The 14,557-nt window shown below is 38.9% G+C and overlaps 1 protein-coding gene across 1 annotated transcript; it reads left to right on the top strand.

Moving 5' to 3' along the window:
• The first annotated feature begins 1,135 nt into the window (after positions 1-1,135).
• irf1b (interferon regulatory factor 1b) lies at positions 1,136-5,419 on the top strand. The gene is made up of 10 exons (XM_020611994.1): positions 1,136-1,267; positions 1,924-2,016; positions 2,426-2,525; positions 2,619-2,786; positions 2,962-3,002; positions 3,133-3,256; positions 3,466-3,585; positions 3,727-3,755; positions 3,941-4,058; positions 4,679-5,419. The coding sequence occupies exons 2-10, from the start codon at positions 1,930-1,932 to the stop codon at positions 4,774-4,776; spliced, it is 885 nt and encodes a 294-aa protein (XP_020467650.1). The 5' UTR covers positions 1,136-1,267; positions 1,924-1,929; the 3' UTR covers positions 4,777-5,419.
• The last annotated feature ends 9,138 nt before the right edge of the window (positions 5,420-14,557 follow it).

The raw sequence follows: 14,557 nt of genomic DNA, 5'->3' as shown, positions 1-14,557 counted from the left end.
TTCGCTGCACTTCACGGCCCACATTCCAGTCCATGGCAAAGCTTGCAGCACAGCGCCCATGCTGGCGACTGAAATTACTGCATCATTTCTTGTAAATGCCCCACTTCTTGGTTGGATCGTTGTTTATACTAAGAGGCTGGTCACATTCACGTTTATCTCGCCAGGCCATGGGCTGTCATGAACTTCGGCATCTGGAGGTGTAGAATACGTGTGGGAGTATGTGTGTGAGCGCAAGGTTACTGAGATAAGGAAATAAGTTTATTATGATGGTTATTATCCATTATCCGATTTTAATAAGGTACACATCGCACAGTCTCCAAACTACAGATTGATAATACAGATTCTATCACTATTATCATTATCATCATCATAATATTAGCATGCAACAATAAAACCACCGTGTTGTGCTTTAGTGTTCTGTTCTGTTTTGGGTAAATATCACAGAAAAATGTTATAATGTGACATTTTCTGCAAATATGTATACGTTTGCAATAAGCACACCGGCTGTAGTGTGTGGAATTGTACCGTGCTAAACAAACAAACAAACAATGAACACGACAGTAGCTTAAGAATCTTGTCATTCAAGTATGAAGGTCGGTGCAGACGTCCTGCAATCCACTGCAATCAACCTAGATATTAACTTCCTTCTTACTCTCAGCAGCATGATTTCTCGGAAACGGGTAGGCTGACAACTAGGGCCAGCAACGCATGCGCGGATGCGCTGCACAAAATATCTATCTTAATTTAATTGATATTTTTATCCTTTGATAAGTCTTCAAATCAGTATTTCATAGACGGGGAGATAATCTGCAAGTATGATGATCTGCACCTGATCAGTTGTCTACAGTCCAGGTCATATTGTTGTTAAATTGCTAAATTGTTGTTTACTGCATGTGATTTTTCTGCTCTATTCACGATATGCACACTTCATTTGACAAAAAAGTCGTGAACAAACTCGAAATAATCAAACCTGGAAAGGTGTAATCAAATACAGGTTGTTTTCTTTCACCCCACACACTGCATTCAAAGTTGACGTGAGACTTTTTTTTGGGTGGAGACTTGTGCAGTGCCCCGCCTCCTTTCGGGAAATACCCACACGAAACATAAGGTATATAACTGTAGCAGCAGTTGTCACTTCACTTCACTTCAAGGAGGTTCTCTAAGTGGATAACATAAAGAAAGAAAAGAAGCTCGTCTGCAACAAACCTAAACCAGTCGGACTATTGTTTTGCATTTTTCTCTTACGGATCATACTAAAACAAAGTCTGTAAGTGAAATGCTATTTATTTAACACGCCTACTTGCATGGAATGCCTAGTATTTAAACTATAGGTTTAGAATATAAATAGTATACATCTTCAATGCACGCGCAGGACGATAGTTGTAGAATCAGTCTGTCCATAAATAACGTGGTAATTTTTTTATTTTGCGGATGGTAAAGTTTGTGTGATTTTTGCTCGCTTTGCGTCCGATCGGACTGTAGTTACAGGCGGAAAACAGTTGAACAAGTAAATTTTTAGCAGTGCAGGAGGAGGTGTGTGCTCCCCCTCACACAGTTCATATTTTGGCGCACGTCTCCGGATGCTTCTTTTCTGATGACATCAAGTTACACGAAGTTTTTTTTTTTTAACTTTTGGCCAGGACAATGAATCTGCCTGCACATTACAACTTTTTTGAATGAGAAAAGCATAGAAACCCAGCCAGGAATGTGTTTCTGATATATTTTGACCTTCATAAACTGGGCTGACTCCTACGCGTAAACGGCCCCCTCGCTCTCCTGCATGTCCCGGTGTTGAACTCCTCTCACTTTGGTGCGCGGCTAAGGGGGCAGTAAATCTAAACTGAGACAGAGGCGGGGATGTTTGCTCGCTCTCTTCCTACACCCATTTGTCTAAATACTTTGTCCTGTTGGTGCATATTGCAGGCGAACATGCCTGTGTCAAGAATGAGGATGAGACCATGGCTGGAGAAGATGATCGAGTCCAACTCCATCGCGGGTCTGACTTGGGTGGACAAGGTGAGACGCTTATTTCCTCCTGCAACACATCGGTTCATATAGATGGTATTTATTAAAAACGTGGTCAGTGTAGTAAAAGAAAACACCTATTTACCAGATAGGGAAGAAATAGTTGCTCCCTCGCTGCCCACTCAGTAGTTGCATGTTGCTCTTAGAGTAGCAGGTTTAATGCTCCTGTTGGGATGAGTTTAGGTGTTACAGAGTTAAAAATAAAGTACTGTAATACACAGTTATAACTCACGTTTGGTCTCTGTATTACAGTGTCACTACTTTATCTGCAAGCAGGAAATGAGCCAAACATGAAATAAAGACATAAATATCATTGGCCCATGAGTTACATGTTCAAGTTTATCTCTTGCAGTATAAGTTACCATATGTTGAACTCAGTATTTCCTTTTATATTTTCCAGGATAAGACAATGTTCTCTATTCCCTGGAAGCATGCAGCTCGCCATGGATGGGAGCTGGACAAGGACGCATGTCTGTTCAAAGAATGGGCCATCCACACAGGTGAGCAAGCATGAATGTGCATGCTGACTGCAAATAATAAAAAGGTTTTGGGGAGGAGAAAGATGTGAAAACTAAACAGAATTCTGTCTGCAGGAAAATACACTGAGGGCCAGATTTGTGACCCAAAGACGTGGAAAGCCAACTTCCGCTGTGCAATGAACTCACTGCCTGACATCGAGGAGGTAAAAGACAAGAGCATCAACAAAGGACACCAAGCTATGCGCGTCTTCAGGATGCTGCCTGCCACCCCAAAAGCCAGAGGTGAGAAAACTGACAGGAAGTGAGCAAGCGTGTTTAAATATGAATTAAGAGTGGTCTGAAACGTCTGCCGAGCTTTTTTTCTAATTTTAATCATAAACTCAATCTTGCTCTACAAGAACTCTGTGAGCTGTTTAAGATGTACAGTGACCAAAATGTTTTTCTTTTGCCTGCACAGATAAACGAAGCAAGACAAAGGAAACAAAGCAAAGGAAGAAGGTAAATACTGTATTATGGCACACTCACACTGACCTATATAATTTAATGGCATCATCAAATAATGATATTTTAGGTTTGGTAGCTTTTGTTTGTAAAACTCACCGACTTTGTCTTTAACTTGATTCTGCAGGTCAAGCTGGAGGAGGATGCAGACTACAGTGATACTCAGTCTCCCATGGATGCATCAGTGCCAGAAGAAACCATGTCCACACAGGAAAACACAATCGACAGCACAGTGTACACAGAGCAGCAAGGTGAGGGAAAAAGCTGAAAAGCTGAAGAACACACTCGTACAATACAAACAAGTTAATAAATATATCAACACAAAATGCTTTTCCCTGTGAGGACATAAAGGAAGTGATCTCAGTCTTACTGTTCCAAGTGAAGTGAAGGCTAGCTTGGATTTGCCACTAAGATCTGGAGCACCAAGTGTACTCAATGCCTTTGTTTTCCATCCTTACAGATTTCTCATATATTGGTCAAGCCGAAGTTCCTGACTGGTCTTTGTCAGTTGAGATTGGGCCTGACAGCTTCCCACACAGTTTGGACCACAGACTGGAAGTGTCACCTGAACAGAGCCCCGGTAAGACAACAACACATACATTATACTCGCTAATAAATTATTCAGTATTTAGTGAAATTAGGTCAGTCTAAACAGATGGATCAGTACCATACTCACGTCCCCTCCTTTTTCTTTCCCCCTCTTTTCGATGTGATCTTCCAGATTACGACTATACTGACGACATTATTGAGGTAAGCATCTTTAGCTCCTATTCTTAATTGCATGCATTTTTCATTGACAGGAATACCCATGTTTGTCTTATTCTGCCTATTTGGCCTGTTGGCCAGTAAGATTGATTGCTTTAGAGACTGTTTGGTGAAGAAAAAGTAAAGTTTCATAAAATATAGTCGTACTCAGTCCAGTGCTGCTCTTTCAGATTTGCCAGCAGCTGGAGAAAGACACACATTGGATTGGAAGCAGTTTAGACGGCAGGGGGTTCCTGAACAATGAAGCATGCACCAGTCCAGGGAGCCAGTGGAGTGAATCTTCCTCAGGTAAATGTTGCTAGTTGTTGGCTCACATGCACAGCTGCCACTAAGTTCATCTGCAAAACGATGGCTATTGCTTCAACATTTCACTACAGCTTTCACTAAGCCCTCAAAATGAAGTACATATGGTCAGGCATAGGAAAAGCCACTTCGCTATACAGCAGCTGAAAACAGCATGGAAATCAGTATGAACCTACTTTCAAACACTGTAAAAAGATTCCATTTATGCATGGAGTAAATGTACTAACCGGTGGTTGGAAGGCTGTTAAAAGTCTGCCTTGAGATAGCATCAATCATTTCTAACTGTTACATACATTTTAATGACTGTTGGCTGTTATTAAAGGGGTACGCCAAAAATATAGCATTGCATAAACGTTTGGCAGCTCACAAGAGACTGATTAACAGAAAATGGTGAAAACTGATGCAGCATAGCTTGATACTACACGTCCCCTAATGTAACTCAGTAGCATGTTGAGTTAGAGCCTGTCTGCCGAGTAAATGTCACAGGGACCTCATCACACTTCAGGAAGCTCCCTTCAGACTCTAACTGCTTGAAAGGTTTGGCGACACCTCCTACTGATACTGTTCAACATCCTGACCTTGGTTTTCTTCTTTTGGTTTTACAGACGAAGTAGACGACCTGCCGCAATACACAACTTTGGGCTCAGACTTCACATGTCCTGCAGACGACTTCTGGAGCACCTTTTGCCCTCCAATACTGTGAGGGACAGGACAATGCTTTGACATTTTGAACTTTTATGAGGCTATTCCTGCCTTCCATCCTTCCCTATCTGAGCCATACTCTGCTGAATCAACTAATATCAACGCTCCAGTCTGTGACTGGCGGTGCCCACACTTTAGGCTACAGCATCACGCATTGCCTCCACACGTCGTGCAGTGGTCCCAGTTCGAGTAAATGCTCGTCTCCCTCAGCATTTATGTGAAGAAAAGGGGTACTGTTAAAGGAAGTGCTGTTCATTATCCATGTTTTTGGCTGGTTCAAAGCATTGCGTTCCTCATGTTTTTGTGATAATGGGATGTAACAAATCATAAATACATTTTACTCAGGCAGGGAACTGTCATCATCATAGCCTACTATGAATATCTACAGGACAGCTGCAACTTCACAAAGCTAATAGGTCTCTATACCATAAACTTACCATTTGACTGGTAGCTAATGTATATGAAGTACTGATCATAAAATACATTTTTCCGTTATGTGTTAAAGTGGATTTGACTTAGGGGTGACAGATAACCAAATGTGCTGGTGAAAGCTCTACTTCATTATCATGCAGTTTTTTGGTCTAAAGATAGTTGTCAAAGATTTCTGTATATAGCTGTTTATTTGTGTGTTTTTGTAAAATAAAAAAAAAATCTGTTGTTAAAACATGAGTGAACATGACTCGATTATAAACACAAAAGTTGTAAGTTTAAATGCTCTGCTGTCATGCAAACTAATGAACACTGGCCACTGCTTCAGTGGCAAGTTAAGAGTCTCACTGGAAAAAGTCTAACTTCCCTGATGAAAATCATCAATATATACAATACAGGATCACATTACGTATCCTTAAGTCATGTAACAGATGGTTCAAAGTTCAAAAGTACATTTAACATAATGCATCTGTTATTAATGCTTCATTTTTAACAAGGCAGCATACAGATTAGGCTGGATTTAACATTTTGGCCAAACAACAGTAATTTATATAAAAAAGGAAAACTAACTTTTCCACAAAAGAGCAGGTGGTGACCTCAGAGAATAGTAGTTGTTGTTACTGCAGTCAGTACTGTTAGTGACTAATGTGTGGTCTTCTGGTTGTTATTTTATTACTATCTATCTATCTATTTATCTATCTATCTATCTATCTATCTGTCTGTCTGTCTGTCTGTCTGTCTAACATCCATATATCTAATTAATATATATTTATGTGTGTGTGTTAACTGATTACCATTTTACAATAATAGTTTTATTTGTAAGTACAATCTTATGTATAATTAAAAAAAAAACAGATTAGATGGACTATACTGAAAATACAGGTCCCAAAGCACAATGTTAGTGAATCTGTATCAAAACCAGTTAACACCTGTGATTTCCAGTAAGGAATAATTACATGAACAAGGTTATAAAAGAACCTGTGAACACCTCAGCCTTCTCGGTTTTGCACCGTGACTCTGTTTGGTAAGAAATCACTTGACCAAGTATAAAAAGACTGAGACTTTATGAATGTGGGAGAGGGTGCAAGAGCATCAGCAGCTACTGAACAAAGTCTGAGATGCAGCTGCAGCAGTGGTCAGGTGGTACAGGAAGAGTCATGGTACCAATGACAGAAGACACACAAGTCATACTTGAAAAAATGACACCATGCACAATTTGCTGTTTGCTAAATGCTTCTGACTGAAGGACTGCCTGTGGAAACTGGTGTTTGAGTGACAGTGTGGAGGAATGCATGAAGTAAACCCCAAAGCAGAAAAACACTGCACTTTGTCAAACCTAAAAAGATGAATATTGACAGCACATTCTTCAGTCAGATGACACAATTTGTTTGGACCAGATGGAGTCTGACATGATAGGTATCTGCACCGTGCCGACTGTGAAACACGGAGGTGGGGAAAAACAGTGCAAACTATGACCTGTCCAAGTACAGTATGACCCCTGACTTAAATCTAATAGCATTTTAAAAGCTGAAGGTAGACCAAAAAAACCTCTTTGGCAAAGTGAGGCTGAAAAGAACCAAGTGTGAAGAGCGACGCATCTGTCCACAGATGTTTGCAAAAGGTTCAGATCTGCCATCCAAAATAAAGGTGTGCTGACTTTTTTGTAGTTGGTTCTTAAATATGAATCATTATAGTATAATTAAAGAAAAATGTCTATTTCAAATGCATTGGTTTCACTCTTTGGCTAAAATACAGCAGCATTAAATGCACAGGATTTATAAGTGCGTAACATTTCAGTAATATTGATCAGAGCTGACCTTTTGTTGTATATTTTTTTAAGTAATTACATAAATTACTTTTCCTTCCCTATCAGGAGTTTTAACGCTGTCTAAACAAAGAAACAGCATAAAAGCCAGGATGTAGATACAGTCGGCACTCTATCACATCATTTCTTTATATGAATTAAGTGAAGCCTTTAGAGGGAAAACCCACACATTTTCAGACTAAAAGTACAAACTATGGGTTTAGTTTATATGTATTTTTGAATCACAAAGGAATATGTCATGTTGTACATTTTAATTTTCCATTTTGGACCTTTGTACTTATTCTACTTATTTATTCAGCAGTTTTTCTTGGTCACGGCTTGTTTCCTAAAGGCAAGGTTGGTAATTAAGAAAAAAGTGCAAGAGAAAGCACAACAACAACCTAAGAAATCCCACACTTTCCTTCTGATTTCTCTCCAAAGACACTCTACCACTACATGATGCACACTGCAATGCGTGCTGCCTGGCTACTACTTACAGATTTGAGACCACATGCTTATGGTTATTAGCAGCTCCTAAATGCCATTACTGCTCTTTACCGAAAACTGTACTCTATGTGAAGTTAACAGGGGAACTAAAAACCAGTAGTAGCCTGGACACGCTTTCCACCGTCCTTTGTGATAAAGCATCCGAACAAATGACCTACGGCTGCTGCACAGTTTGATAAAGTGATGCACAGATGTACAGACACACAGCAAAGTAAAGCAAAACAAACAAAAAGAAAACAACTTTACAATTAATTGATGGATTGTAAAGTTTTATTATAATGTATGGAAAACAGCAGCACATGATACACTACTGAATAATAGCACCTCTGTGATTTAAAGCATGATTTTATTTCTTAAAACAACTGGCTTTACATGGTTCGACTCCTTTCTCTGCGTTTCTGTCACGCTGCTAACAAACAACAAGCTACTTATTAACTAATCAAGCAGACATCAGACAGATGCCAGTCTACTGTACTTTAAACAGGTACAATAACTGCAATCTTTTGTTCAGTTATATGATGTTTTATTTTATGTTTTTACTATTGCACTGTCTACAAAGTTCAAGTTTTCTGCTTCTGATTCTGTCGAACTGAAATGCGCTGTATGGATTTGGAGGTGCTGGATCCAAATATGACCTTTAAAACAGCTGGTTGGCTGTAGTTTGTAAGATACTTAGCCATTTATGTTGTACACCAACGTGCAAGAAACCAAGTACAACAGAGAATCTGGGCTGATGTATACAACAAATAGATGAGGTATGAATGTTGTAAACGCCTTACTTAAGTGACAAATGTGTGGCTCACTACCTGAGGCACTACACCAGCCTAATGTTTCATCTGTGAAGCTTGTTGTGCTAAAAAAAAAAAGTTTTTGTCATTAGATCCACCAAGAGCTTTGGTTACAGCTTCTGGTGTTGCTCAGTCTGTTTGGTCATTTTCAGTCAAAATCCATCAACTACCTTACAAACTAGTGCCAATCAATGACAGAATTATTAAAGATGGACTTTTTATTTCAGAAGGATTTTGGTTATAGACCAGTGTTACTTTTAAGTCCTTTAAAAAGATCTGGTCAGTAGCACTCCAGTGAACATACGACATACTGTATTAGAATTACTGTACATTAAAAGTTCTTAGATATCATGAAACAATACATTTATTGACAGTTTATGTGCTCACGTTCTGAGGTTGGAAAAGAATGGAAAAACTGTAAAACCCAACAAAAAGCAGATGTGAAAACTACAGATTTCATTTGTATGCCCATATTTGCTGAATGTTTATTTGCACAGTTCCCACAGTCTGCCTCCGTCTTAGTTTCAGACATGATTAGACACACGACCATCATGCTCCCTTCTTCCTCATTTTTCTGCAGACGTAGAAGTGGAGGCACCACAACCACCTTTAGAACTTTGCAGATTGTCATCCTGGAAGAAATAAAATAAAAGTATTTATGATTAAAATAATTTTTGTTGTATCTTTTAACTAACATTTAAATGTGTGGTAGACTATACATGTCCTTTGCAAGGAGGATGGTGCACTTTAATTTCAATTTGACCTGTGAATAGCAACTAAACCAGCGGTTAAGTTGGGCCACAGTGTGTTATTTACAAAGTGGTGCTAGCTAATGTCAGTACAAAACAAGTTTTACATTTATTGTTGAAAGCCATTGTTATGGCTGAGTGAGCGGAACATACAGCAAGCTACACCAGCAGTGATGAGGTTCCCTTGCCCTGAGCTAAACAAAACAAGCAATCCTGTCTTTGTTTTGCATACAACACACACACTAAAGAAAAGATCTGGGTTTGAACAGATAAGAATAAGACAGATGTAGGTGAGGTGGCTAACTTTAATATGTTTGTGTTAACTGAAGTACATTATATTTATGTGTCATTAGTAATAAGTCTTGTCTCTCATGTTTTTTTCTCTCTGCACCATAGAACAGAGGTATAAATCTGCTGCAACAGCAACCTTAGTCATGCCAACAACAGGGAAGTAGAAAATGCCTCCTGGGAAGTCTTAACTGCCACTTTCTTTGAGAACGTTGGTGCTGCTGACATACATCCCACACAACCTGATTTAGAGGCAGGAGACAGCTGCTGACAGTGGTGGTGACTGATGTTTGTGCTGGCCCTCCTTAACACTAGCTCATTGTGGCAGCTAAGCACTATTCTTCTAATTGTCAACAAACCCCAGAAACCGAGCGCAGATCATATACAGACATGTTTAATGTTTAAAAACTTCCTAAAAGATGAGGACTGAAGTTTTTAGTTACTAAAACAGGAGTAAGTCGTGCATCAGAGATGTGATTTTAAAAGTTTCTGGACAATAATGAAGTTCTGTGGCACAGAGGAGTAAGTGTTTGGCTAGATATTCAATACCTATGTGCTACATGTTGTTACATGTGACAGCAGACAACACATCTAACATGTTCAACACAAACAAGAAGATGGAGTAGGGAGAGAACCTGAGAGGGTGCTGTGTGTTTTGTGTGTGTGAACAGGGGGGAAACAGATATAGTATCTCTGGTGCTTTCCGCCTGGCGAGCATAAACTTCACTTGCTCATTTTAACAGCATGACACACTGAGTCACTTTACACTGAAGATCAGAATTGTTTTTTTTATGCTTTTGAAATGACAGAACTGTACAAGCAAGGTTACTTCCCCAGAATGACAGTTACATACACACCACAGTAAGCAGCCTGGTATTTCCCTAGTTTTTTCACTCTCGTGACCATGACTGATCACGCTCACAATTAAACACTATGATTAATACTTTTATTGCACAACATTGTATCAAAACTACCATGCTCTTTATCCAAAGTTACATATGTAATTTGCTTAATAAAGTTATTGTGGAAAAGTGTGTAATAAAGGCAATCCTAACTTTTGATGATTTCTCACAAGAACTACTGCCAATATCCTATACATTTCTGATATATGAATGTGTAGTGTGGCTAAAAACAAACAAAACATGCATAAATAAATGAATATGAGGCCAACTGCAAACTGGTTGGAACAGTCCCCACACAGAGACTAAAACTGACAATGATCTTCCTCTATTCATGAGTCTGTCAGTCCTGGATTAATTTATTCATCTGTGCACAGATAAACAGACCTCCAGTGTTCAAAAACAATTAAAAAGACATCAGGGAAGCAGACTGCTGCACTGGGTGACATGATTCCTCATTATAAAACACAAAACCTTGACATTTTTTGTGTTGAAAATACTGCTAATACATAATACAAAAAATGACCGGCCTTATCCTTTAAAGGTATTTTACATCTTTGGTTTTCCAAGCAATGAATATAAATACTTTGCTTTTCCTATTTGGATTTCTGTTCACTTTGGATGCCTAATGAGTCTCACATTTTCAAAAGGTCCCCATAGTGCAACTATGTTTTGATGTCATTAAAACAAATGAACCAAATGTGATGAGAAAAACTTCACTAAACCGCTTCAAACACATGCAAAAGGCAGATTGTCACTATGTTTCAAAGGGAATACATTTCCAAATGCACTGTTTAGTACTAGATTTCAGCACTGAGGAAGTCTGGGAAGTCTCATGCAGTACTTCTGGAATGCAGATGATCTGGGGTCTGGGAGGAGAATGATCTGTACCAGTCACCCACTAGAGTGTAAAATGATACACCCGATGTGCCAACTATGCAAGTACACAAACCTGTTGTTGATCCACTTTAGGAGATTTTACACAATATTCCAAGATGGGTGCCCCTGTTGGTACTTGTAATCAAATTATACATAGAGCGACTATTATCTATTACTGTTATTTGTAGCAGTTTACCAATAACAGACAAAAGGTGATTAGCTCTCTAGCTGAGATTTAGCTGCAACTGCCAGCAATAGAGGGGGCAGAGCCACTAGTTGTGACACCAGTATCTGGGAGATATTGTAGCCATTACAAATTCCTCTGACTTGGAGTTAAACAAGGAGGGTTGCACCATTTTCCCCTACCCCGCCACTACTGTACATCAATATATTACATAGGATCAACACGAGATGGGTTCACACATTGGCAGCCTATGCTATTGTTCGTTTCTTTGTTAAGAGTCTCGACAAAAATGGAAAAACAGAAAAGAAGTGAAGTGAAGAGAAGAGTCTGATCTAGACTTATGGCAAAGAAGTACTGTATTTGTCTGCAGCATAGTAAGCTCTATTTAACATAATGTGTAATGTAATTCAATTCCCCCAGTCTCAAGCACTTCTCTGTCAGCTTCTCAAATAAGAGGGTGCCTGCCCAGTGTTTGATGCATGAAATGATATCATTCAATGCTAAATAGCCAGCTCCACACATGCAGTGTGTCCTGTCTTTCGCATAAAATCATAATTCACTTCCTGTCACATTTCTGGATCCTGATTGGCCAAACCCACTCTGATTTATATGAGTATGTCCAAAGGGCAAGCTTTGACAATATATATCTGGTTAAACAATACGTACTCCAAAGTGTCTGCTGAGATTTGGGTATCCTGGAATCAAAACATGGATCATGCAACAGACAAACTAATTGAGCATTGATGTCTGTATGTTTCACACAGCCATGTTTGAGACCTACTCTATAAACAGACTATTTGACTCATAAAAATAAACAAATCTAAATTCACATAACCACAACGTATTAAAGCTTCTGGTTAGTCTAAGAACTGGTTAGTGTGGCCAGGGACGAAGTCCAGCTTAACCTCTGTGTGGTGGCACCAGCATTGTTTAGCTGTTCCACCTCCCAGCTGCAAATGTACAAACCAGATAACACAAGATTTGGTCTGGAAAGTGGGCCTACGGTAATTATTATCCAGGTGTCTGTATGCTGTTAAGTGAAAAATTAAACTGCTACTAAACCGACTGATGAATGTTACTGTAGCTACTGAAAACTATGGCTGTATGACAGTAGTGGAAGTAAATATACTTCAGTACAGTTTAGAGATATTTGTACTTTGAGTATTTCCACGTTTGTCTTTACTCCAGTAGCCTGGCTACATTTACTTTGCAAACTGTACATACAAAATGTCTGTGATCGCAGACATAAGTGCATTTACAATTACTTCAAGTACATTTTCCTGAACATACTTCTGTACTTGTATGGTAAGATTTTGAATCCAGGACTTTTACTTATAATTTAGCATTTTTAAACAGCAGTTTTAAATGTTTACCTGACAGAATATATAGTATTTCTTTCATTTAACAACAGGCTCCAATACAAGTGCATATGTAAGATAAAATCAGATAAGATCAGATAAGATAAAATAAGATAAGTACTGTTATTGTAACATGTACAACAAAATTTTAGAGTGACCTCCAGTTGGTACAGGAATAAAAAAATCATAACATATGAAATAAGATCATATAAAAACATAACCACTAAAAAAAATGAAATAAACAGCAGATAAGGAGCAGATTGTTCTCTGTGCACCACACTGTCAGCTTCTTCACCTCAGCCTCAAAATTAAAATTAAAATAAAATAAAAATAGTGGTCTAAAGAAACAGGGATGTACTACAATTACAGTATGTCCACACCACAAGAAAAAAGTATGGGGGTACTGCATGGGGTACCTGTGTACAATGCCAATATGCGCAAGACTGAGCATTATGTGCAAAGGTAAACATGAGAGTAAACACAGTGTGCAGTGCAGTAGTACAGTGTCATAGTGAAGGGATCATAATATTATGGAGCCAAGTAGTGGCATCACATGTTCATGTCCAACAGTCACATCAGACCTCCTCACTGGGCGATGCTGAAGAGTATAAAACCTGACAATGAACCATGGGAGGTGGAGTTTCAGTCCTCTTATGTAAGGTACTGTCATTGCTACAGTAAGCTCTGAACATCCATACAGGACATACGCATGGAGCACAGGAGTTCACAGTTTCTTCGGCTCACAAAAGCATCAGTGACAGACATTTGCATGTAGAGTAAATAAATTGCAAAGGGTATGATTCAAAGAAATGTGATGCATGCGTAAAGTATTACCTAGTACATTAGCTAGTTCCTGCAGACTGAGCTACATCTTTACCTTGCAAATACTGGGTTACTGGATGCCAGCTGAGTAAAAGTGCATTGGAAGAAGGTCAGATTTGAATCCTCGAACAAGCCTGCAACATCTCCTGGGGGCAAATGGCGTTGGGGTTTATCTCTGTGTACGTGCAGACATTTGCATTCTCCCTGATGCCTATTGTTAGTGCTTTCAAATGAACATGTGCTTATATAAAGGTTAATACAATAATACTAAAAAACAAAAAATCAGTCACTGTGTGGAGACGGCCAGCTCACACAGAAAGTTATTACCGGCATTACTGTATAATAAGTCAACCAATTATCAAATTTGGCATCTAAAAATACATTTTAGCAGTTATTAGTTTCATAGTGACGCATAATGAAAGGCAGTGACTCCTCATCACACTCATAATTACACACAGAAGACACATTTGGATGCCTCCAAGTTTTTGGCATTGTCCCCAGCGTTTTTAGGCCAAGTGAAAGAAGTGGAAAAAAAAGATTAAAGTTTTTGTTTTATGAATTTAAAATGTGTGATTTCATATGTCAAGTTCATGTAAATTAACAACATTATCTGCAGCAGATATTCGTTCAGAGCGGTTGATAATAACTGACCTAAATGGCAATTTGGAGAAAATAGTCTCTGAGTTTTGAGATAGCTAAAAAAAAATGGCTGTAGGCAAAAAGCAGTACTCAGCCAGCTGAAGCGCTCAGTCATCCATGAGTTCAGTGTGTGTCACTAAAAACAACATGTTGAATCCAGACTTTTCTCATCGCACAAAAACTTATTTAAAAAATCCTTATACTTGATCAGCAGTTTCGAGGTGTAACCATGAGTCAACTGAGTCCACCGATAGAGTATAAAAAAATGAATCATCCATCTATTCTTGATATTTTCAAGAGTGTGAGATGACACGCTGGTATATGGTTACATGTGTGGGCTTGAAGCCCGGGAAGAAGAAAATGCACTTTGAGGCTGATTTAATGTATCCATGTCTATGGATATGCTTGTGTTTTTGTGAGCTTGGGCAAGTGTGTG

This window comes from Monopterus albus, unplaced genomic scaffold (assembly GCF_001952655.1).
Source record: "Monopterus albus unplaced genomic scaffold, M_albus_1.0 scaffold119.1, whole genome shotgun sequence".
In the NCBI taxonomy this organism is placed as follows: domain Eukaryota; kingdom Metazoa; phylum Chordata; class Actinopteri; order Synbranchiformes; family Synbranchidae; genus Monopterus; species Monopterus albus.
This window is presented reverse-complemented; position numbering and strand designations above follow the sequence as displayed.

Coding starts and splice junctions, on each gene's coding strand:
- irf1b (XM_020611994.1), top strand. CDS start 1,930: ATGCCTGTGTCAAGAATGAGGATGAGACCATGGCTGGAGAAGATGATC. Junction 2,526..2,618: donor AGAATGGGCCATCCACACAG/GTGAGCAAGCAT, acceptor TTCTGTCTGCAG/GAAAATACACTGAGGGCCAG. Junction 3,003..3,132: donor AAACAAAGCAAAGGAAGAAG/GTAAATACTGTA, acceptor TTGATTCTGCAG/GTCAAGCTGGAGGAGGATGC.